Here is a 23,047-nt window from a genome sequence, read left to right as displayed (position 1 = left end):
CAAACGATGGGGGCGGGTACGCACGCTAGCGATATTGCGGCCTTAAGTCATGTTCCTCAAACCAATCGGAGCATTGTCCTGCTGAAAGAGTCCACTCATGTTCATACTGTTGTCATCTCTTTGCTAGTAAGCTATGTACCCAATCTGGCCGTACACTTGAAATATAATTCATCAGACGTAGCCATCATCTTCCATTGCTGCATGCTCCACGGACCCAGTGGTGTAGCCTTGTGACAGGTGCTATTGGTAAACTAGTTCACTGTTGTAGCTGATCAGCGTATATACAGTATATCTATATCAGGTTCCTTTTTTTTTTGCACCTTTTGTGATTAATCTTTGTGTTCTTCAAGTTAAAAATAAGAAAGGCAAACATAGCATGATGTGCATATGAATATGACAATGATTATCACAAATACAAACTTGCAGAATCCACCATTTCATGGAACTCTCCTAAATGTCAAAAAATGCATGGGCTTTCACTTATTACCAGTGAAATACAGTGTAAATAATATAATGAAACATTTAAAGCGACTGATGGCAAACTGTGATTGCTCAACTGTACCGACTGTCCAGAGACAGTACATGGCAGTGCATGTGTGTAGCTGACTTTACATGGGAAGAAAAAGTCAAGCTTATCAAGAACAGGGCTTCTCAAGTTTATTACATTGGGTTTTAATCAAGGATAACAGTGATATCTATTAAATACCTCATTATTAGTTGAGATCCATGCCTAAATTAAAGATGCAGCTATAGAAAAGATCTGTGCAACACATGATCACTTCTGTCAAAGCTGCCACCATCCTAGCTGCACCTGATTACCAGCTGGGGGCATTACAACAGGGAAACCTCAATACCATTGGAGAAACACTGCACTAGAGGGAAAATGAGCAATGATGAAATATTAACGAGTCCCCATTCCAATTTATCAATGTAGCAATACTTATTCAAATCCTTTTGAAGATTTCCATTGATGAAGAGCTCACTACCTCCCATGGTCGCCTGTTCCACTCTCTGACTGCCCTCTCTGTCAGAAAGTTTTCCTAATGTCTAATCTGTATCTCTTTCCTTTTAGTTTCATCCCATTGCTTCTTGTACTTCCTTGAGCTAATGAGAATAGTGTAGTTCTCTCCGCATTGTGACTACCTTTCAGATATTTGTAGACCGCTGTTAAGTCTCCTCTTAGCCTTCTCTTTTTCAAAGTAAACATTCCTAGTTCTTTTAGCCGGACTTCATAGGACATAGTTTGCAGACCTTCTACCATCTTGGTTGCTTTTCTCTGGACTTGCTCCAATATATTGATATCTTTCTTGAATTGGGGCACCCAGAACTGTACACAGTATTCCAGGTGGGGTCTCACCAGGGCAGAGTATAGGGGAATGATGACTTCTCTTGATCTAGATTCAATGCTTGTCTTGATACATGTCAGAATTTTGTTGGCCTTTTTAGCTGAATCACCACATTGTTGGCTCATGTTGAATCTGCAATCTATTATTATGCCCAAGTCCTTTTACGTGGTGCTATCACCTAGTTCTATTCCTCCCATACTATATATGCTTTTTATATTTCTTTTACCCAGATGTAGGACTTTGTCCCTGTTTCTCCCCATTTCTTCCGCTACCTGTCTCCTCGTATATCGCACTGCACTCAGATTACATGCGAATGCAGTACGATGTTTCACACGCTCCCATAGGCTTGTGTGGGGGTGCGTGAGCCGAGACTCACTGCCAAACACAGCATGCTGCGATTCATTCTGCATGCCGCTATGGCATGGGAAATCAATCGCAGATGGACACTGCCCCATAGTTTTGTACTGGTGCTAGTGAAATCCGATGTTTTATCGGATTGTACTCATCCATGCAAAACGCAAGTGGAACTGAACCCTTATGCCAAATATTAGAAAACTGAAAATTCCCCATGTGAAGTATGGAATGGCACGAGAAGCTTTAACACTACGTACCATCCTAGCTACATGTGTTGGGTTGGTAGCATAAACTATTGCATGGAAAATTCAGTTATATAGGACTTTTCAGCTGGCAGAAAGATGAAAATCCACACAGTGACTCAAGGAGAGATCGAAATGATGACACCAAATGTGTTACATTCTACAAGTTTGTGAATAAAGTAAATATGCCTGACCTCTCCACACACTGGACCGTCAGTAATGAAAGACAAAATGATGGGTTGACGGCATGGAAGAAATTCTTCAATGTCACATCATCACATGAGTATTATATACTGTGGCTCCTTATACTTTTGATGAGACAAAACATTTCTAGGATTCCCATAATGAGAACGCATATACTGTATGTGCTGTGGATGCGTATTTTTGACTTTTATGACTGAGGTCAAATAGGACAATCAATATGTGGGCAGAACCAAGGACCAAAAAACGTGTGATGCCATGTTCGATGTGATAAATTTAATGGTTATTGGTTCAATCCACATCATGCTTGCCTCTTTAGAGTAGGTCTAGGCCCATGTAATACATGCATACATAATACATAGGAAATATAAAGAAATGATTCAATATTTCAGGTCTTTCAGAATTATAGTTTTCCCTTTACAGTTAAGCCAGTATCTCACTAATGACTTACATGCAGAGAAAGACACAAAGAAGATCCCACTGATAAATTTGCATGCACACCACCATGAGCCATTTTCCACAGATCTGCTTTTTCACATCTTACCAGAGATCACACCAGCTGTCAGTGTGGCAGCAACTGGCGACTGCCGTGCACTCACGTTGGAAAGAAATCTAAATAGTAAACCGTCTCTTGCCATGGCAAACAGAATTCGGGGGAGAGGAAACATAGAGCCCAGCAGGCTAGAATAGAAAAATGGTGGATGTTGAGAAGCTGCTTGTAGCGCTAAAGATCTACACGGGTGTAAAGTCAGCAAGCCCAAAGTGAGATGGTTTAATGAAACTATGAAAAAATGTACCATTGACTACCACATGATCAGGATCACCATCAACATGTGGTTTTCAGTGGTACAAGGTTCATTTCTCTTCATGACAAAAGAATAAAGTAAACTTTCAAGAGTGGAATTAGGACATGAAATGGATTAAAGAATATCAAGAAACATAACAACGAAACTGTGATGGCACCATTAATGCTGTAACATGCTCCCATTGGTTTGCACCATTTATTCCTGAGCGATCTCACCTGCCACTGCACCAGACGAGAGGGTGGCAATTACAGGGGTCTTCGTCCTGGGACTGATCTGAGCTAGAGATTTGAAAAGCAACCCATCCTCCGCCATAGCATAGATTACACGAGGCATTGGGAAAATGGATCCGAGCAGACTGAATAGAGATCAAACACATGCAACACAGCAAAACACCGGTCATGCAAGATTATAAGAGAGAAATTAATTGGCAATTACAGTCAAAAAGCCACCACCATAGTATATAAAGCCTTATGCAAAGAATTATTAGGGCTAGTAGTCTTGAGTGTTAGCCCTAGGCCTGCACCCAAAATTATATTATATGGTAACATTTTGCAATAAAACATTAAAGCTGTGAGCTTTCTGCATATTCAAAAAGTTAAATACATTTTAAAGCATGCAAGGGGCACTCTGAATCGTATGACCCTTTAGACCAAAATGTTACTTTTGGTTCCTAAAGGAAACCTGCCATTAGATATTTCAATACCAACTGCATACATTATTGAATAGATAATGAAGGACTGATGAGGCTGCAGTACTTACTTTGAATATTGATGCCAGAATGACTATATAATCATTTTTTAAAGCCTAAACTTCTATCCACCTAGGTTTCTTGACTGATCCTCAGTGTCACTCATCCCTGCTGCTTCTGAAATCTCACCCTGCTCAGTATAAGCTGCAGCTGTTAGGTTGGATGAGCAAAGGCTGAATACACTTAGGGGCACTTTGCACACTACAATATCGCAGGTGCGATGTCGGTGGGGTCAAATCGAAAGTGACGCACATCCGGCGTTGCAGTCGATATCGTAGTGTCTAAAGCCTTTTTGATACGATTAACGAGCGCAAAATCGTCGTAATTGTATCATCGGTGTAGGGTCGGTCATTTCCATCATTTCGAAATGACCGATGTTACGATGTTGTTCCTCGTTCCTGAGGCAGCACACATCGCTGTGTGTGAAGCCACAGGAGCGAGGAACATCTCCTATCTGCGTCCTGCGGCTCACGCCAGCTATGCGGAAGGACGGAGGTGGGCGGAATGTTTACATCCCACTCAGCTTCGCCCCTCCGCTTCTATTGGCTGCCTGCCGTGTGACGTCGCTATGACGCCGCACGACCCGCCCCCTTAATAAGGAGGCGGGTCACCGGCCAGAGCGACGTCGCAGGGCAGGTGAGTGCATGTGAAGCTGCCGTAGCGATAATGTTCGCTACGCCAACTATCACAAAGATATCGCAGCTGCGACGGGGGCGGGGACTATCGCGCTCGGCATCGCAAGCATCGGCTTGCGATGTCGTAGTGTGCAAAGTGCCCCTTAGACTAATGAGCTTTCTCACTTTCTAGCTGGACTCAAAAAATGTTTATTTTACTATTATTACAATTCTACATCCATTCTGACATCGTTTTTCAAAATTAAGTATGACAGTCTGGTATATGAGACCTGCTTAATAGGGTCGGCCCCTTTCTCTTGTGGTGCATGTTTCCGGACAAGCAGACCAGCACATCTGTACTATGGCCGTTGATGGAGGATCATGGGACAAGACCAGACCCTCATCCTCCTCTAATAGGAAATCCGATTTCCCATGTCAGGTGTTTTCCATTGTGGTTGATGGACTGGGCCGGTTTTCAAGCCCCTTTATTAGCGGCCATTTTATGGACAAAAGCCTTGGTCAGTGTTAAAAGAATTAACTCTTAGTGATACGGTGCCCTCTGAGAAGGCCTTCTTTCAATACTTCCAAGGACACAATAAGGACTCATGCGCACGTACCTGCTGAATATTCTGCAGCGATTTGACAGCACATGTGCGCTTCAAATCGCTGCAGAAACACTGCATAATGGATGCAGTGTTTTTGTAGAAAAAAGTCGATTTCATGCGCTATGGCTGCTGCCCCCACCATAGACAGAGTGGGAGCTGCATCCATAGCGCACGGAATAATTGAGATGCTCATTTTATGAACGCACGGATTTGGGTCAAAGTTTTAGCACCCAAATCACTGCGTTCATAAAAGCAATGTACACACGTATAATGCGCAATCTTCATAGATTGTGCAGGGGGCGCAGGAAGCATGCATTTACGCTGCAGTGCTATACGCAGCATAAATGCATGCAAATACGCAACGTGCGCACGAGCCCTTAGGCGTTGTCTGGCATTGTATAGACCGCAGAATTTATAGGTGAAAACAAATACAGACGTCTAGAGATATTATCCCCGCATTTATATAGACCTAACTTGGAAAAATCCTAGGGGTCACACAGATGTCATCTGTACGTCATCCTATTTTTACAAGTTAAACTGGTTAGCAAACAGAAAAGCATTGTTAGTATATACACTTTCTATATTCTTCTCAAAAACACATGACTATATGATTCTTAAAGTTATAAAGCAAAGTACTCTCAAGTATTCTTAAAGTCAGTTTGTGAGAAAAGCAGCACTAATATATTGGCCATCTCCCTTAAATTGATCTCATATACCTGATGAGACTGTTGTACTTACTTTTAATAATGTATGCAGTTCGTTTTATAAAATCTGGTGACAGATCTGCTTTAAAAATGTTCTCCACGTACATTTTTTTTTTTTAGGAAAAATCTTAATACAGCAGGTTGAATTGGGGATTGATTTGAGGTGCCTGCTGACAAGTTACTTTTGCCATCACAAATTAATTCTCTTTACAGGGTAAAGTGTTCACCCTGCAGAAATGCTGACAGTGCTACATAGGAGAGGTGTGTACACATATCTATCTGTATGGCTTTTGTCCGTGTGTCAATGGACAAACATAAATTTAAATATCCAGTAGCAAAAAGGGCTTTCTGGGCGATCCTAATGCTATATATATATATATATATATATATATATGTACAGTACAGACCAAAAGTTTGGACATGCCCCCTCATTCAAAGAGTTTTCTTTATTTTCATGACTCTAAAAATTGTAGTTTCACATTGAAGGCATCAAAACTATGAATTAACACATGTGGAATGAAATACTTAAAAAAGTGTGAAAAACCTGAAAATATGTCTTATATTCTAGGTTCTTCAAAGTAGCCACTTTTTGCTTTGATTACTGCTTTGCACACTCTTGGCATTCTCTTGATGAGCTTCAAGAGGTAGTCACCGGAAATGGTCTTCTAACAGTCTTGAAGGAGTTTCCAGAGATGCTTAGCACTTGTTGGCCCTTTTGCCTTCACTCTGCTCACCCCAAACCATCTCGATGGGGTTCAGGTCTAGTGACTGTGGAGGCCAGGTCATCTGGCGTAGCACACCATCACTCTCCTTCTTAGTCAAATAGCCCTTACACAGCCTGGAGGTGTGTTTTGGGTCATTATCCTGTTGAAAAATAAATGATGGTCCAACTAAACGCAAACCGGATGGAATAGCACGCTGCTGCAAGATGCTGTGGTAGCCATGCTGGTTCAGTATGCCTTCAATTTTGAATAAATCCCCAACAGTGTCACCAGCAAAGCACCTCCACACCATCACACCTCCTCCTCCATACTTCACGGTGGGAACCAGGCATGTAGAGTCCATCCGTTCACCTTTTCTACAAAGACACAGTGGTTGGATCCAAAGATCTCAAATTTGGACTCATCAGAACAAAGCACACAGATTTCCACTGGTCTAATGTCTATTCCTTGTGTTCTTTAGCCCAAACAAGTCTCTTCTGCTTGTTATCTGTCCTTAGCAGTGGTTTCTTAGCAGCTATTTTACCATGAAGACCTGCTGCACAAAGTCTCCTCTTAATAGTTGTTTTTGGTGTGAGTGTGTCCAAACTTTTGGTCTATACAGTGTATATATAGTGATGCTATAGCGATCACTTAAGAGCAGAATGGAGAGGTGCGGAGAGCTTACTGTAGAAAGTTTAGAACACTATAATTACTATAGCCTCAAATATATACTTAAACAGATATTCACAGGATATTCTGCAGCCTGCTGTTTCCTGATGGCTAGGGAAGGGACATCTTGAGTGACAGTTCTGGTCAGAAGCTCCTTATTGCTACAACACAGGTCAGTGTTTGTTCTGAAGTCTTCACTGTTATCATTATTTTTACACAAAGAGATAACAGGGCAGTTGAACAAGCACAGGGTTCAGGGAAGTGAGAGACCTGATTAGGAGAACTGCAATGGAAACTGTTCTGCTGATGCTGGGGGATTGTGATTGTGCAGGACTAATAAGAGCCCTTTCAGGAGTCAGAAGGAGATGAGCAACTAACTGCTGTATAGATCAATGGGCTGGAGAGAGATGACTGGGATATTAGGGGTTGACATCTTTCCTGAACACACTCAACCAGGCTCTGATGGCAAAGCTCCTTGGAGACACAGCAGGAGAGTGAAAGAAGATAATAAAGCAAGTCCACTGCAAACTTGCTTATTTTATGCTAAAAATGAGAATACTCCTGTAAAGTTAACCTGTCAGCAGCATTTTAGATGTGCAACCGGAGGCAATGTAGTAAAGGTCATCAATGTATCATTAAAACAATGCTGATAACATACTGACAAATTTCTTCATTGCAGAGAAATCCATACTATTAACCATATGTTAATTAGACTGCAAGTGTGCAGGACATTGCAAGTGCACTTCAGTCCATGGATCTTAATTTTTAACCCACCTGACACCACCTCCAACTGTTTTATTGAGAAAGAGGCATTTATCTTTAGATAATTTCACACACGGTGTCTTCTATCTCAGCTGCCAATAATTAACAGCAGGGAAAGGTGAACTGAAGAGATGATGTGGACCATAAGTGCACTTGCAACACCCAGCGTACTTGCAGTCTAATTTGTAATGGATCGGTATGACATATATATTGTTTTAATTGTTAAACACTGACCTATATATCATTATCCCTGGTTGTCCCTCTAAAATGCTGCTAACATGTTCCATTCAAACATTTATGCCTCTCCTATGTAGCACTGATAGCAGCTATTCAGAGTTAGAATTGTTGACAGATATTCTTTAAATCCAGGCATAGCATAGGTGAAGCATAGCAGGCTGGAACCTAAACCTGCTTTTGCAGTTATATTTCCGTAAGAGTGCATTAAGTGGAGAACCTCTCTCAGTATCCCCAACAGGTCACAATTTAAAGTCTCAAGTGATTCAGGGGTTTTAGGGATTGTCTCTGACACTTATTTCAAGGCCACACAGTAGCATACTACTAAATTAAAGTATCTACCAGTAACACTGGTCTTACAGTGACCAAGATTTTTTTTGTAAAATCTAATAATAGGTTTGTGATTAAAAAGTCCTTCAAATATGAAAAGTTGGGAATCAGAGGAAAAAATGTAAAATACATGCTTTAGGGCACACATGGTAAGAGCATTTTACCATGTGGTCAAAGCATATTTATTATAGACATTCTTTAATATACTGCACTGAAAGCAAATTATTTTACCATTTATTGCTATTGTTATGGCAGAAGAACATTCAGTGAGAAGTGTGCACTTATCTCCTCTACTGAAATAATCTTATAAATATACCCCTGCTATGTACTGGGTAATGGCTGTGTCTGACTGTGCAGGAACATAGTCTGATCATAACACACCTCCTCACAGGGGACAGAGAATATGTGATTATATATACAACATAGCAGTGGCTTTCAGCTGCTGCTTTCTGTGAGGTAAAACATTCCACAGCCTGTTTTATCACAGGAGTGAGTGTTTCTGCCACTTCCTAAGCACTCTGAGTTCATCATAAATCAGGTCAGTGAGGTAGGAGCTCTGTCTACCACTGAGCCCATAAGTCACTGACTTGATTTATGATAAGCTCAGAGTACTTGAGAAGTGGAGAAACACTCATTCCTGTGATAAAACAGACTGGGAAATGTTTTACCTCACAAAAGAATAAGTTGTAATCTTGTGCTTTCCTGTATATTCTTTTGCTCTCTCCCCTACCCAGGAGATGTGGTATGATCAGACTATGTCCCTGTACGGTCAGACACGGTCATTACACAGTACACAGCAGGGACACATATATGATTATCTCAGCACAGGAACATTTTTTTCAACACATCCAATTGTGGAACTTATTATTCTAAGATTAAAATGTACTTTGTTAGTGGGACAACCCCTTTAAAGTAAATCTGTCACAGTGAACATACTGCTGCATGAGCAGAAGAAGCCGACCAGATAGATATTAAGTTTTGATAAAGAATAATTATTTCATAATTAATTAATTAATTAATCAATAAATTTTAATTGAATATAGTGGGTGGAGTTATTAGCAGCCTTCCCTGTGGTAGCATAGATGCAGAGATAGTATTTAAAGGGCTTGTCCATTTTAAAATGATATTGTTCAATATGTTTGCAGATGTCCAGCTCTGTCTCTCCACCACTACTCTGGTCTTTGTTGACTCGTAGAAGCAGTGATATGACATCATCAGTGCTCGTAACTGGTGCAGCCAATCACAGTAGCTCATGCCATCTACAGTGGCAAAGGGGCAGAGCTCCGTGATTGGCAGCAGAAGTTGCAAACACTGTAGATGTGATGTTCCCTTTGCAGCCAATCAACAAAGACTAGAGGGGCAGCGTACAGGCAGCGCTGGACATGGGGAGGGTGAGTAACAGCTACATTTATTATAGACTTATACATCCGTATGGTACAATAATATTTTAAAAGGGACAACCCCTTTTAGTCATTCAGTAAGATCACCCACTAGACTCCTAAAACCCACAAGAGAGCAGAGATTTAAATCAATGACATGTAAAAAAAACCCAAAACATTGACCATTAATTAAGAAACAAAAGTATAATAATGTTGGCCTCTTCTGCTTAGTTCTAAAGAAATAAGAATTACAACACGGATTTTTAAAAAAGTATTCTCATTCCAGAAACATAGCTAGAATCCCTAAGGCCCAACCTGTGAAACCTGCACCAATCCTAAAAATGAAGACGCTCCAGTGGTGTACCTCCATTACAGGTTTCCATCTGCACAGGAGCATGCCAACCACCTGCAACAGAGGGGCTACCTTTAAGTGAATGGGTCATCTACAGATCCCTGCACAATGAGCAGCGCAGTGCAGGGGAAAACTGTGAAGAGGATGCCCCGCTGTAGCCGCACTGCAGAGCCTTCATTCTCAGAATAGGTCCTATAATTTAAAAAGTCAACAATCATTAGGTGACGACACATCCTAGCTATAAGCCATCACTTTTTAATGTGGAAATACACGATTAAAGATCTGTTTTTAATAAAGTTGGGTAAAAACCATAATCAATACTATATCAGCTTGTGAACACTGCATCTTCGGTCATGCCTGAGGCTTGAGGAAGTATGGCGCATGCACAAAGTTGCAGTGTTCCCAAGCAGTCACAGGGGGAGCAGAGAGTGAGGTTGGATCATAGATCCCCATCATGATTCAGAGGGCATGCTACTGGTAGAGCAGACCTGGTCCGCCTGTAGGGCATGCCTTTTTGAAAAGGTGAGCATCACTATATACAGTATGCTATAAACTTTCCCCACATTATAGGGCCACCTCTAATCAGTCTTAATAGACAGATGCAGCCATATAATTAGGTTATAGGAGTTGATATTTTCCATCTTAAGCATTAATGGCATAAATGTTCATAAATGTAAGAATGGAGGTCCCGCAATCCTTGTTCACCAATTCATTGCAGGTGCAGTGTTCATGGACGTAAAATGGATATTCAGGTCGTGCAGACCTTCTGTAACAGAGTCCAAGCGCAGTCCAGTCTCCACTGCGCCATTTCAAGGCAACCGTGAATCAGTGAACGGGGTTTACTGGACCCTCGCTTTAAAAATAAATTTCATATTTTTAGTAAAGAACTGTAAAGATTCTGATATCATAAGTTCCTCAATCAATGATCTTGAGGATCAAAACTGTAAGAGTATAATTACTTTACGTACTGTATGCATATTGGAAGAAACATATACTTTATCTGCCGGTGAGGCTGATTAGTAGTACAAGTCCCTTTGGAGTTATTGATTAGGTGTTTACCTGGTTGACAGCGCACAGAGAGACCCTATGGCCACCACGTATTTAGCAGGGCCCCAGCCAACATAGTGAAAGGCAACAGGAAGAGGACTTTTCTCATCTAATAAATAGTAGGGCATCATTAGGGTAAGGGCCGCAGACACACCAAAATACGCCATAAAGCACACCAGCAAGGAGGTCACGATTCCAATGGGTATTGCTCTTTGTGGATTTCGAACTTCCTCTCCTGCAAACAAACAGGTCAAAGTACAGGTGAGAAAGATGGCGTGATCACTGACCCCACATGATCTATACATGTGTTATCTTCATGACTCAGTATACATATTATTCAGATATTGTATATTGGCTTCCTGTAATGAAAGCCATGACTGGGTGACAAACATACAGGGTTATAGTACATTTAGGAAGGACAGGAAAGGCCAAAAAGGTGGTGGGGTGTGTATATTTATCAAATCTAACCTAAAACCTGTGTTGTATGATGACATTGAGGGGAACAGCAACAATGTAGAGTCAGTATGGGTAAATGTATATGGGGAGGGGAATAATGGAAAAATGCTAATTGGCGTTTGCTATAAGCCTCCTAACATACCTGAACAAATAGAGGGTGAAATGCTGGAACAAATTGAAAAGGCAGCTAATAATAATAATCGGGTTCTTATTATGGGGGATTTCAACTATCCAGACATACAGTGGGACATAGAATCTTCTGGTTCTGCTAAAAGCTGTAAATTCTTATCTACCATTCAAGACCATTTCCTCTCTCAGATGGTAGGTGAACCGACCAGGGGAGATAATTTGCTAGATCTGGTCCTGTCAAATAGACCGGATACAATTTCAGATCTACAGGTCCGGGAGCACTTGGGCACCAGCGATCATAATATGGTAAGCTTCAACGTAATATTCAATAGAACATTTCAAAGGGGGAATGCTAAAACCTGGAATTTTAGGAAAGCTGATTTCAACAAATTAAGGGAAGAGCTTAAATGTGTAGATTGGGACAAAGTCATGGTAACTGGGGATACTGAACATAAATGGGGAAAGTTTAAGGATATACTACTAGAGTCCTGTAAAAAACGTATACCCTCTGGTAATAAAATGTCCAGGAATAAAAAGAAACCACTATGGATAAATAAGACTGTACAAAGTATAATAAAACAAAAACAAAGGGCGTTTAAAATCTTAAAGGCTGAGAATACAGAAATAGCATTGCAGGAGTATAAAGATATCAATAGGCAATGCAAAAAAGAAATCAAACAAGCAAAACTAGCTACTGAAACAAAAATCTCCAATGACATTAAAATAAATCCCAAAATCTTTTATAAATACATTAATGCCAAAAGGAAAACAAAGGATAGTATCGGACCCTTAAAATATAATAACAAGTTAGTTATAGAGGACAAACAAAAGACTGAGATATTAAATAGGCATTTCTCATCTGTATTCACCAAGGAACTGACTGTACCAGGGATCATTCAACAAGTGAAAAATCAAAGTCCACCACCCGATATAATTAATTTAACACAAGATGAAGTACGCCTACATCTGAGTAAATTAAACATTGACAAATCCTCAGGGCCAGATGGCATTCATCCACGAATATTGAGGGAATTGAGCTCCGTAATCGACAGACCGCTGTATCTCATCTTTTTAGACTCACTTGTAACGGGGTTGGTGCCTCAGGATTGGAGGATTGCTGATGTGGTACCGATATTTAAGAAAGGTAAGAGGGTAGATCCAGGCAACTACCGTCCAGTAAGCCTGACATCAGTAGTATGCAAAGTTTTTGAGGGCATTTTAAGGGATGACATGCAAAAATATATTGCAGAAAATAATATGATAACTGACAAACAGCATGGATTCATGAAAGATAAGTCGTGTCTAACCAACCTGTTGGGGTTCTATGAGGGGGTAAGTTCAAACCTGGATATTGGTAATGCAGCTGATGTGATTTATTTGGACTTTGCAAAGGCATTTGATACTGTACCACATAATAGCCTTATACTAAAGCTCCAGAAGCAAGGACTAGGGGACACAATATGCAACTGGGTAAGGAATTGGCTAAGAGATAGGAAACAAAGAGTAGTCATAAATGGTACATTCTCTAAATGGGCTATAGTCAGCAGTGGGGTGCCGCAGGGATCTGTGCTTGGACCGATTCTTTTTACTCTCTTTATTAATGACCTTGTGGATGGGATTGATAGTACAGTGTCAGTCTTTGCCGATGACACCAAACTATGTAGGATATTAAAAACTGACCTGGATAGTACAAAATTACAAAAAGATCTGGATAAGATGTCAGAATGGGCAGATACTTGGCAAATGAGATTTAATGTTGATAAATGTAAAGTAATGCACCTAGGACGGAGTAATCCTATAGCTGCGTATACATTAAATGGAAGTAAACTCGGGACTACAGAACAGGAGAAGGACTTGGGTATTCTCATTACAAATAAGCTGAGCAGCAGCACTCAATGTCAAGCAGCAGCTGCTAAAGCAAACAAGATTTTAGGGTGTATAAAAAGAGAGATTAGATCCCGTGATCCCAACGTATTGTTACCCCTCTATAAATCACTTGTACGACCACATCTGGAATACGGGATCCAGTTTTGGGCTCCACATTTTAAAAAGGACATTCAGAAGTTAGAGTCAGTTCAAAGGCGGGCAACTAGACTACTACAAGGAATGGAAGGCCTCCTATATGATGACAGGTTGAAAAAGTTAGATATGTTTAGCTTAGAAAAAAGACGTCTCAGAGGAGATCTCATTTATATGTATAAATACATGTGTGGTCAATATAAAGGACTGGCACATGACTTATTTCTTCCAAAAACAATACTAAGGACCAGGGGGCACTCACTGCGAGTGGAAGAAAAGCGATTCCGACACCTAAATAGGAAAGGGTTCTTTACAGTTAGAGCAGTCAGACTGTGGAATACACTACCACAAGAGGTAGTAATGGTAGATACTATAACAGCTTTTAAAAAAGGGCTGGATGATTTCCTCAGTACACAAAACATTGTTGGTTATAAATGACTTAGTGACTAAATGTAGAACTGGTGGAGGAAGGTTGAACTAGATGGACCTAGGTCTTTTTTCAACCTAAGTAACTATGTAACTATGTAACTGGACCTCCGGTTAGGAGATGCATCTATACATTTTACATTAATGTGCAAACCGATGAAGAAAGATTGTGGAGTGAAAGCTACGTGACCGTCATACCCTCATTTCTTTTTTTCCATACCTTTCCTTACTTGAAGCATGGCAATTGGCTACTGAAATGTTTTTTGTTTGTCTTCTTTCCAGTACATTGATGATTGATGCCACAAAGAGCTGACAGCTCTAATCCTTATAATGGGATGCCTGATCCTTCATTCCTGCTACAGAGCTGATCATAAAGGCACGGTCACTATTACTTATGGCCAGGGAGAGATGTGGAGTGGAATCTCAATGCCCCTGCTCACATTGCTCAGCAGTGACACACTGTGTGCAGGAAAGGGTGGCTGCCGACCGAGCACTGCGGTCCCCGGAACTCGGCCCGGGGGGTCGCAGGATACATCACCGCCCCTGCCGACGGCGAATTGGCTTCCCCAGCGGTCCAGGGCCCAAACACTTGCCCGAGTGTGCCGGGTGCTGACGCCAGCCCTGCTCTATACACTGCCCCCTGCCTGCACCCTTCTCTACAATTAGTGGATGTAAGACATTACAACCAGGACAATGCTGGAGAGAAGAGTAACCCACTGGACCTTGGATATAAATATTAACCCCTTTGCTGCCCTAAAGCAGAAATTTACCCATTTTTAATCATTATGTGATTTTGCTTTCATCTGTAGGAGTTAGCTGGTTACAAAGAGATTTTCCATCATATTAGAAACACTGTTTGACAGATATACGGTCCTCGTACAGACAGTATAATAAATAACACCGCAACCATGTTCTTTCTAAACAGGGAGGACATAATGCTAAACACATTCTAGTGTCAATTTTATCTAAAAATAGAATAGAAACATCTTTAACATAATAATAAAATGTAAAACATAAATAATAACATATAAATTCTGATACCATGAACAAGCAGTATCATAAAAAGCAATCATGTGCTGTGCATAATGGTAATATAACAGGGGCCCAGCAGTGGCGACACTGTATATACCGCACATACACTGCGGCTCTTGTATACATTGTCCGTCCTTTCTAGCCTGTGTTGGTATTACAGCCAGCCTTGGTCAGTAGGGCTATCAAGTGCTCTGACGTCTATTTAAAGGTTGTAGCTCACTAGTTCTTACCGGTTGTTGCAATGCAGTCAAATCCAACGAAGGCATAGAAGCAAGTCGCTGCGCCGGCCAACATCCCAGTCATGCCATATGGCATAAAGCCTCCAGCTCCATATTTACTCGTCACATTTTCATATGACACATAGTTGCTGAGAGAAGACAGAATAACAAAGTATTTATCAGCCAATTTATGTCTTTAAAGAGTAAGATTTTTTTTTTTTTCACTTCGAAACAAGAAATGTAAATAGGAAAAATATTGTAGTAGGATTAATTACCTTTGTGCAGAAAATAGATACAGAAATGTGCTGTACCAAATAGGTGCACTATATCTTATGTACGGCTGACCATGAGTGGCGGGGGAGTCTCCTCATGTGCAACCCCCCTATGTATATAACAGCCACAATGACGGGTCTGCACAGCGCTCTCACTGTGACTGCAGTGTGTTCCTCCATACACCCTTGTGTAGAAGGGAAAGCAATACAGTCATGCTTATTAACAGGGCCCCAGACTACCTGTCTGCTTTTCCTACAAATGCTTAAGGACCCCACTACTGCCCAGCGCTCTGACTGTGGTGGTCGTAGAGGTGGTCCCGGAGCAGTTGTGTGGAAGGCAAACAGTCAGTGGCCCAGGTGTGAAAAAATCGTATCGTACTTGGACCAATGTTATTCAATGTTTCCTCGGACCATTGGCAGGAGGCATGCTTTGTCTACACGTATCGGATGTGCCTCTCCCATACAAGTCTATGGGTGAGTGAAAAAAATCGCATCACACTAGGACCAAGGTTATTCAAAGAGGCAGTGTACATGTCTGATTTTTTCTTTTGACCAGTGACAGCATGTATGATTTGCTTGTGAGAATAGTATGCCGCTCAGCCATTGAAGCCTATGGGTCAGTGATAAAAAGAAGATGAAGAAACTTATTTTTTTATTCTTCTTCACATCCGAGAAAAACGGATCTTGGGCTGATTAAATTGTGATCAGAGTTGGATTAGTATAATTGGACTGTTTTTCTCGGATGATGGTGTAAATCCGTCCTTACAAAGAGTTAGGCGGGCTTTACACGTTGCGACATCGCTAGCGCGATAGCACCTGCCCCCGTCGGTGGCACGATATGTTGTGATTGCTGCCGTAGCGAACATTATCGCTACGACAGCGTCACACGCACATACCTTGTTGGCGACGTCGCGGTGACCGCCTAACAATCCCTCCTTCAAGGGGGAGGTGTGTTTGGCGTCACCGCATTGTCACTAAGTGGCCGGCCAATAGAAGCGGAGGCGCGGAGATGAGCGGGACATAATATCCCACCCACCTTCTCCCTTCCGCATTGCCGGTGGACTCAGGTAAGGAGATGTTTTGTCGTTCCTGCGGCTTCACACACAGCGATGTGTGACGCCGCTGAAGCGACAAATAACATCATACCTGCAGCAGGAGCGATATTATGGAAAGCAGCAACGTGACACAGATCAGCGATTTTTGACTGTTTTGTGCTCGTTTATCGTCGCTCCTAGGATTTACACATTGCAATGTCGCTACCGGTGCCGGATGTGCGTCACAACAACCGTGACCCCGACGATATAGCGGTAGCGATGTCGCAACGTGTAAAGCCCGCCTAAGAGTAGTTGTCAGCATCACAGATCCATGAATCAGTTTTCCCATCCATATTGAAATGTCTTACCCAGGTGGAGCAGAGATATTCTGTAGAAAGGACTCTGATATTTTCCAATTTTGTACATCTCCTTTCACAAATCCGGCAATCATGACAAACAAGAGGACCAAAACATTGACTGCCGTGAACACCTTATTCACCCAGGCAGATTCTTTTACTCCAAATGATAATAATCCTAATGAAAGAAGAATGGACAGAAATGAGTAAATCAATATAGAGTTATTAAATAGTTTATAAGTCATAGGGGTAATCTAGATTACTATTTGCCAAATGCAACTAAACCCTAAACTAAGGGTACCTTCACACTAAGCGATGCAGCAGCGATCCGACCAGCGATCTGACCTGGTCAGGATCGCTGCTGCATCGCTACATGGTCGCTGGTGAGCTGTCAAACAGGCAGATCTCACCAGCGACCAGTGAACAGCCCCCAGCCAGCAGCGACGTGCAAGCGACGCTGCGCTTGCACGGAGCCGCCGTCTGGTAGCTGCGGACACTGGTAACTAAGGTAAACATCGGGTATGGTTACAAGATGTTTACATTAGTTACCAGCGCACACCGCTTAGCTGTGTGTGCAGGGAGCAGGGAGCCGCGCACACTGAGCGCTGGCTCCTTGCTCTCCTGGCTACAGTACACATCGGGTTAATTAACCCGATGTGTAATGCAGCTACATGTGCAGAGAGCCGGAGCCGCGCACACTGCTTAGCGCTGGCTCCTTGCTCTCCTAGCTGCTGTACACATCGGGTTAATTAACCCCATGTGTACTGCAGCTACATGTGCAGAGAGCCGGAGCCGGCAGCACAGGCTGTGTGAGAGCTGCAGAGGCTGGTAACTAAGGTAAATATCGGGTAACCACCTTGGTTACCCGATGTTTATCTTGGTTACAAGCTTACCTCAGCTGTCAGACGCCGGCTCCTGCTCCCTGCTCGCTTCATTTGTCGCTCTCTCGCTGTCACACACAGCGATGTGTGTGTCACAGCGGGAGAGCGCCTTTGAAGAAAACGAACCAGGGCTGTGTGTAACGAGCAGCGATCTCGCAGCAGGGGCCAGATCGCTGCTCATTGTCACACACAGCGAGATCGCTAATGAGGTCACTGCTGCGTCACAAAAAGCGCGACTCAGCAGCGATCTCGGCAGTGAGCTCGCTGTGTGTGAAGCACCCCTAAAGACCTATAAATAAAACTTAACTTATTCATTCAATTGTTAAATGATTAAATAAATTGCACTGTACACACATTTAAAAAACATTTAGTGCAGGAACAGCTCATCTAATCCCTTTATGGAGATACACAATCTTATCTTTCCTACTGTGATTATTTAATGGTCGAATAGTCTTTCTTGTCAGCAGTCATTATTAGTAAATGCTGTCCTAACACTAGCTGTTTTAATTCTACAGGTAAAGCCTCCTCAATATGTTTCACCTATAAAGGCTTCATCAAGGGGACATGTGAGGCTCAAAAAAAAATGTCCCCTTGATGAAGCCTGTATAGGTGAAACATGTTGGGGAAGATTTACATTTAGGATTTTAACAGCTAGTGCTAGGACAGCGTTTACTAATAATAACTGCTGTCAAGAAAGATTATGTGACCATTAAATAATTACAGTAGGATAGAGATAAGATTGTGTATCTTAAGCCTGCTTTACACCTTACGATCCAGCATACGATATCGTATGCGATCGTAACCACCCCCATCATATGTGCGGCACGTTCAATTTGTTGAATGTGCCGCACATACGAGTAACCCCCCCGTCATACATACTTACCTTCCATACGACCTCGATGTGGGCGGCGAACGTCCACTTCCTGGAGTGGGAGGGACGTTCGGCGTCACATCGACATCACGCGGCAGCCGGCCAGTAGAAGCGGAGGGACGGAGCTGAGTGGGACGTAAACATCCCGCCCACCACCTTCCCTCTGCAACACCGGCCGGGAGCCGCAGGTAAGATCTTGTTCATCGTTCCCAGGGTGTCACACACTGTGATGTGTGCTACCCTTACGATGCCGGATGTGCGTCACTTACGACGTGACCCCGCCGACACATTGTAAGATACATTGCAGCGTGTAAAGCGGGCTTTATATAGTGTTCTTGAATGTGTGGACAGTGTAATTAGTATTCACAAAGTTACAAAATCCTCAAACATACAGTTAGAAGATGTAGTGCTGTGTGTGATCTCGGGTGAGTAATCCCAGGTATGCACATTACATAGCTGTTGGGGAAATGCTCTTTTAGCCTACAAGCTTCTGTATCTCCCCAGAAAATCACCTCTGCTGAGTTATCTCACTTTCTTGAGTATACTGACAATGACACCGCAATCTGTGTGAAATGAAAACTTAAACATAATCTATGTACTCCTCATTACGAGGAGATTAAGGAGTCAGCGTTTTATGACCATGTGAACGAACTTCATAAGATCATGTGCTGCAGATCTCTTGAATTTATACATCATGCAAAACAAATTATTATGGGGAAAGAGTTATAAGGCGTTCACTTACACTTTAGAAAGATAGGTTACAAAAGCAAAATACAGTAACTTCATATATTCTGTATATACAGCTTAAATGCTGAGAGTACACACATTATTACAGCAAATAGTTTAAAACAGCATCCAACTTTGAGTAAGGGTGGCTTTACACGCTACGAGATCGCTAGCCGATGCTAGTGATGGCGAGCATGATAGCACCCGCCACTATCGTTATGCCGATATGTGAAGATCGCTGCCGTAGCGATCATTATCGCTACGGCAGCGTCACACTACTTACCTGCTTGTCGATGTCGCTGTGACTGGCAAACTGCCTCCTTTCTAAGGGGGCGGTTCGCTTGGCGTCACAGCGACGTCACTAAGCGACCGCCCAATCAAAACGGAGGGGCGGAGATGAGCGGGATGAGCGGGACGAACATCCCACCCACCTTCTTCCTTCCTCATTGCTGGCGTGTGGCAGGTAAGGAGAGATTCATCGTTCCTGCAGCGTCACACGTAGCGATGTGTGCTGCCTCAGGGACGAGGATTAACTTCGCCCAAGCGACAGCAGCGATAGTTGGGAGAGGACCCCCATGTCAACGAGGAGCCATTTTGGACATTTTTGCAATGATCCAAAATCGCTCCTAGGAGTCACACACAACGAGATCGCTACAGCGGCCAGATGTGCGTCCGTGACCCCAACGAGGTCGCTGTAGCGATCTCGTAGCGTGTAAAGCCCGCTTAACTCCATCTTCCCTTGACAAATTGAATGTGACTGATTCATTTTTTATGTGAAGATGCATATGATAACTTTTTGTTTGCATGTTTTGTTAGTTTATTGTAGATGAAAACAAGGGTTACTTTGCCTGCAGTGCCCACACAGGGAAATGGAGTATTACAATATGGATTTATTTTTTTTTTCAATCAATTTGCTGTCAATACAAGGTGAAGACTTAACAGTGAGAGATGCTTCTTGTAGACACTCTTTTCTCCAATGATGGAGGTTTGAAATGAAGGACCACCATCTATTAAGTTAAAGGGATTGTCCTGCCATAAAGAAATTGATGACCTATCCAAAATATAGGCCATCATTATTGGATCTGTTGGGATCTGACCCCTGACAACCCCACTGATCAGTTGTTATTTCCACAGATGGTATCACGACATGGACATGGAAGGTCCGGCATGAGCCAAAACACACAACAGCAGGGGTTACACCACGACAAACAAGAGATACACCAGGGACACTTTAACAACAGAGGGCCCTAGGACTAGTGAGAGGGAAGATGGACACCTCCTCCACTTACCTGCCACTGTACCCTGCATTCCTACCCAGTCCCTATACAGGTTCCTCACCTGTCACCAAGCAGGAACCTGAAGCCCTGAGAGACTCTACAATAGTCCCTGGCTAGGGAGTGGGCAGGTAAGGGATACTAGCCCCACCGCTGCATTAGAACAACACACCAAGAAAGGAAGACAGACAGGGGGAAAACACTACAACAGACTGCTGCAGTCAGCACCAAGGCTGCAGCCACCACAGCAACTTCAACAGAGGGTTTCAGCAGCTCCTTCCACCTCCTGGCGCAGCATCCATATAGCAAAGAGAATAACCAGCACCCTCTGCTGGTAGAAAATGGTATATAAAGGGACAGGGAGTGGCTCCAAATCAGAAACACCTGACATGGTAATGAGACTACTTGCTGGAAAGGAATAGGACATTAACCCTATGACTGGCAAAGGAAAGGAAAAGATGTTTAATATTGAGAGTCTTGCATGGAAATGTTTCTCAAGTCCTGAATCTGTCACTAGTCTCATAATGCAGAGAGACAGCCATTACAGGTGACTTCTGGATTTAAATACATGGAACTGAGTTGCAAAGTGCTTCTCCATTCAATGTGCAGTGAGTAGCGATGAGTAAGCACTATATACTCGGGTGCTTGGTACTTGTTAGGGTAGGGACCCACTTTGTGTTTTTACCTGTGTTTTGGGTGCTTTTTAGGTCCGTTTTGAGAAGCACCTTTTTCATGGCAAAAGGCATGCGTTTTGATTTCCCAGCAAAGTCTATGGAAAAAGTGGATTTTCCGACCCCACTTTGCGTTTCTAAACGCTGCGTTTAATTTGCATATTTTGTGGCAAAAAACATGCGTACAAAGAAGCAACATGTCAGTTGTTTTTGCCATTTTTGGTGCGTTTTGCTCACATTGGAGTCAATGAGAAATGGCAAAAACCAAGAATCATTCAAATTTCTGCGTTTTACCTGCTTTTTCAGCGCAGAAAACATGCGTTTTGAACTTCCATGATTTCATATGTCCCTTTACACACACACATAGTCCGACAATTTAAATAAAGGAAATTATTACTTTATTGCTATTTTTACATAAAATATCATATTAACGCAATAATTTAATGAACGAAATTGAATTTAATGCTTTTTTCTATGAATATAGATTTGATTCTTTTCTTCCCATTTTTTCAAATAATTTGACTATTTAAACTTTATTAAGCAGTGTCTTTATGTTCAAAACGCAACTGTCAGAACGCAGGTGAAAACGCAGGTAAAAAGCACTGAAAACGCATCAAATACGCGGCAAATACGCATGCGTTTTCAGCGCTAAATTTCTGAAAAAGGCAACTTTGGCAAATCAATTAAGCCCAAAACGTGCGTTCTAAACTGCAAGTAGGTGAACGCAAAGTGGGTCCCTAGCCTTAAGAGCAGTGGAAAGCTCGGATGGGTGCGACTCAAATACTCAAGTATAGTGGAAGTCAATAGGGGACTCAAGCATTTTTATGAAAGTGTAGCGCCCCTGAATACATCAGGGTGCTACAGGGAACTGCATCCTGTTACCTCAGGATGCAGGACCTAACCCCCGGTTCCAAGTTCCCAGAAACCTGTGTCACCTCCATCAGCACCACAAATCCCAATCAACACCTCACATCATGACCTGTCAGACACACCAGTGGGTTCGTCTAGCTGGAAAAGGGCCACCCACCTAGGGGTCAGGCAGAATGGTGGGAGGGAAGAAAGGAGTAGAGTAAGAGCCCTCAAAGAGAGAAGAGCTGGGGAGTGGGAGCTCCCGGGGAGCTAGAACGACCGTGGTTGGGTCGCAGACAGTAGTCCAGGACCAGAGGAGTCGGGGACCGGTGGTAGTGACATTGGAAAAGGGTGTGACAGACATAGTCTAGTAGGACTGTCGGCACCAGAAAGCCCAAAAGAACTGACTGGTACCGAGCACGACGGGGTACAGGACCCTAGGTCAGGAGCCGATTCAACATCCTGGCAATTAACCAGCAGAGGAAGGGGACCATCAGGGACATTCCCAGAGAGCTCAGAGATGAGGGCATCAGCACACCGTGGGGGACAGGGTTTTCCAGAGAAAGCAACCCATTAAAGTCCCAAGTACCAGCCCTTGGGAGCACATCTTCACTTAAAAACTGAAGAACGGGACCTCATAGTTTCAGGCTAGAGGGACCCCCACAGACACGAAACTGTGCACGGAGGCAGGCTCCGGATTACTATGTGACACCGGTGGGACCAGGTACTCTGACGGGCT

General features: G+C 42.7%; 1 protein-coding gene across 6 annotated transcripts in view; it reads right to left on the bottom strand.

The window, feature by feature from the left end:
* SLC7A2 (solute carrier family 7 member 2) overlaps positions 1-23,047 on the bottom strand; it is a 201,741-nt gene that overhangs the window by 40,839 nt on the left and 137,855 nt on the right. For 4 of the 6 annotated variants that reach the window (XM_075347088.1, XM_075347089.1, XM_075347087.1 and 1 more), the window contains exons 4-7: positions 17,049-17,214; positions 15,387-15,523; positions 11,107-11,329; positions 3,165-3,304 (exon numbers count right to left, since the gene is read on the bottom strand). In XM_075347088.1, coding sequence (XP_075203203.1) covers positions 3,165-3,304; positions 11,107-11,329; positions 15,387-15,523; positions 17,049-17,214 — 666 coding nt within the window. Of the gene's footprint in view, positions 1-2,687; positions 2,825-3,164; positions 3,305-11,106; positions 11,330-15,386; positions 15,524-17,048; positions 17,215-23,047 lie in introns of all 6 variants that reach the window. The other 2 variants (XM_075347092.1, XM_075347091.1) reach the window with 1 other exon arrangement.

The sequence above is a fragment of the Anomaloglossus baeobatrachus genome, chromosome 1, assembly GCF_048569485.1.
Source record: "Anomaloglossus baeobatrachus isolate aAnoBae1 chromosome 1, aAnoBae1.hap1, whole genome shotgun sequence".
In the NCBI taxonomy this organism is placed as follows: Eukaryota; Metazoa; Chordata; class Amphibia; order Anura; family Aromobatidae; genus Anomaloglossus; species Anomaloglossus baeobatrachus.
This window is presented reverse-complemented; position numbering and strand designations above follow the sequence as displayed.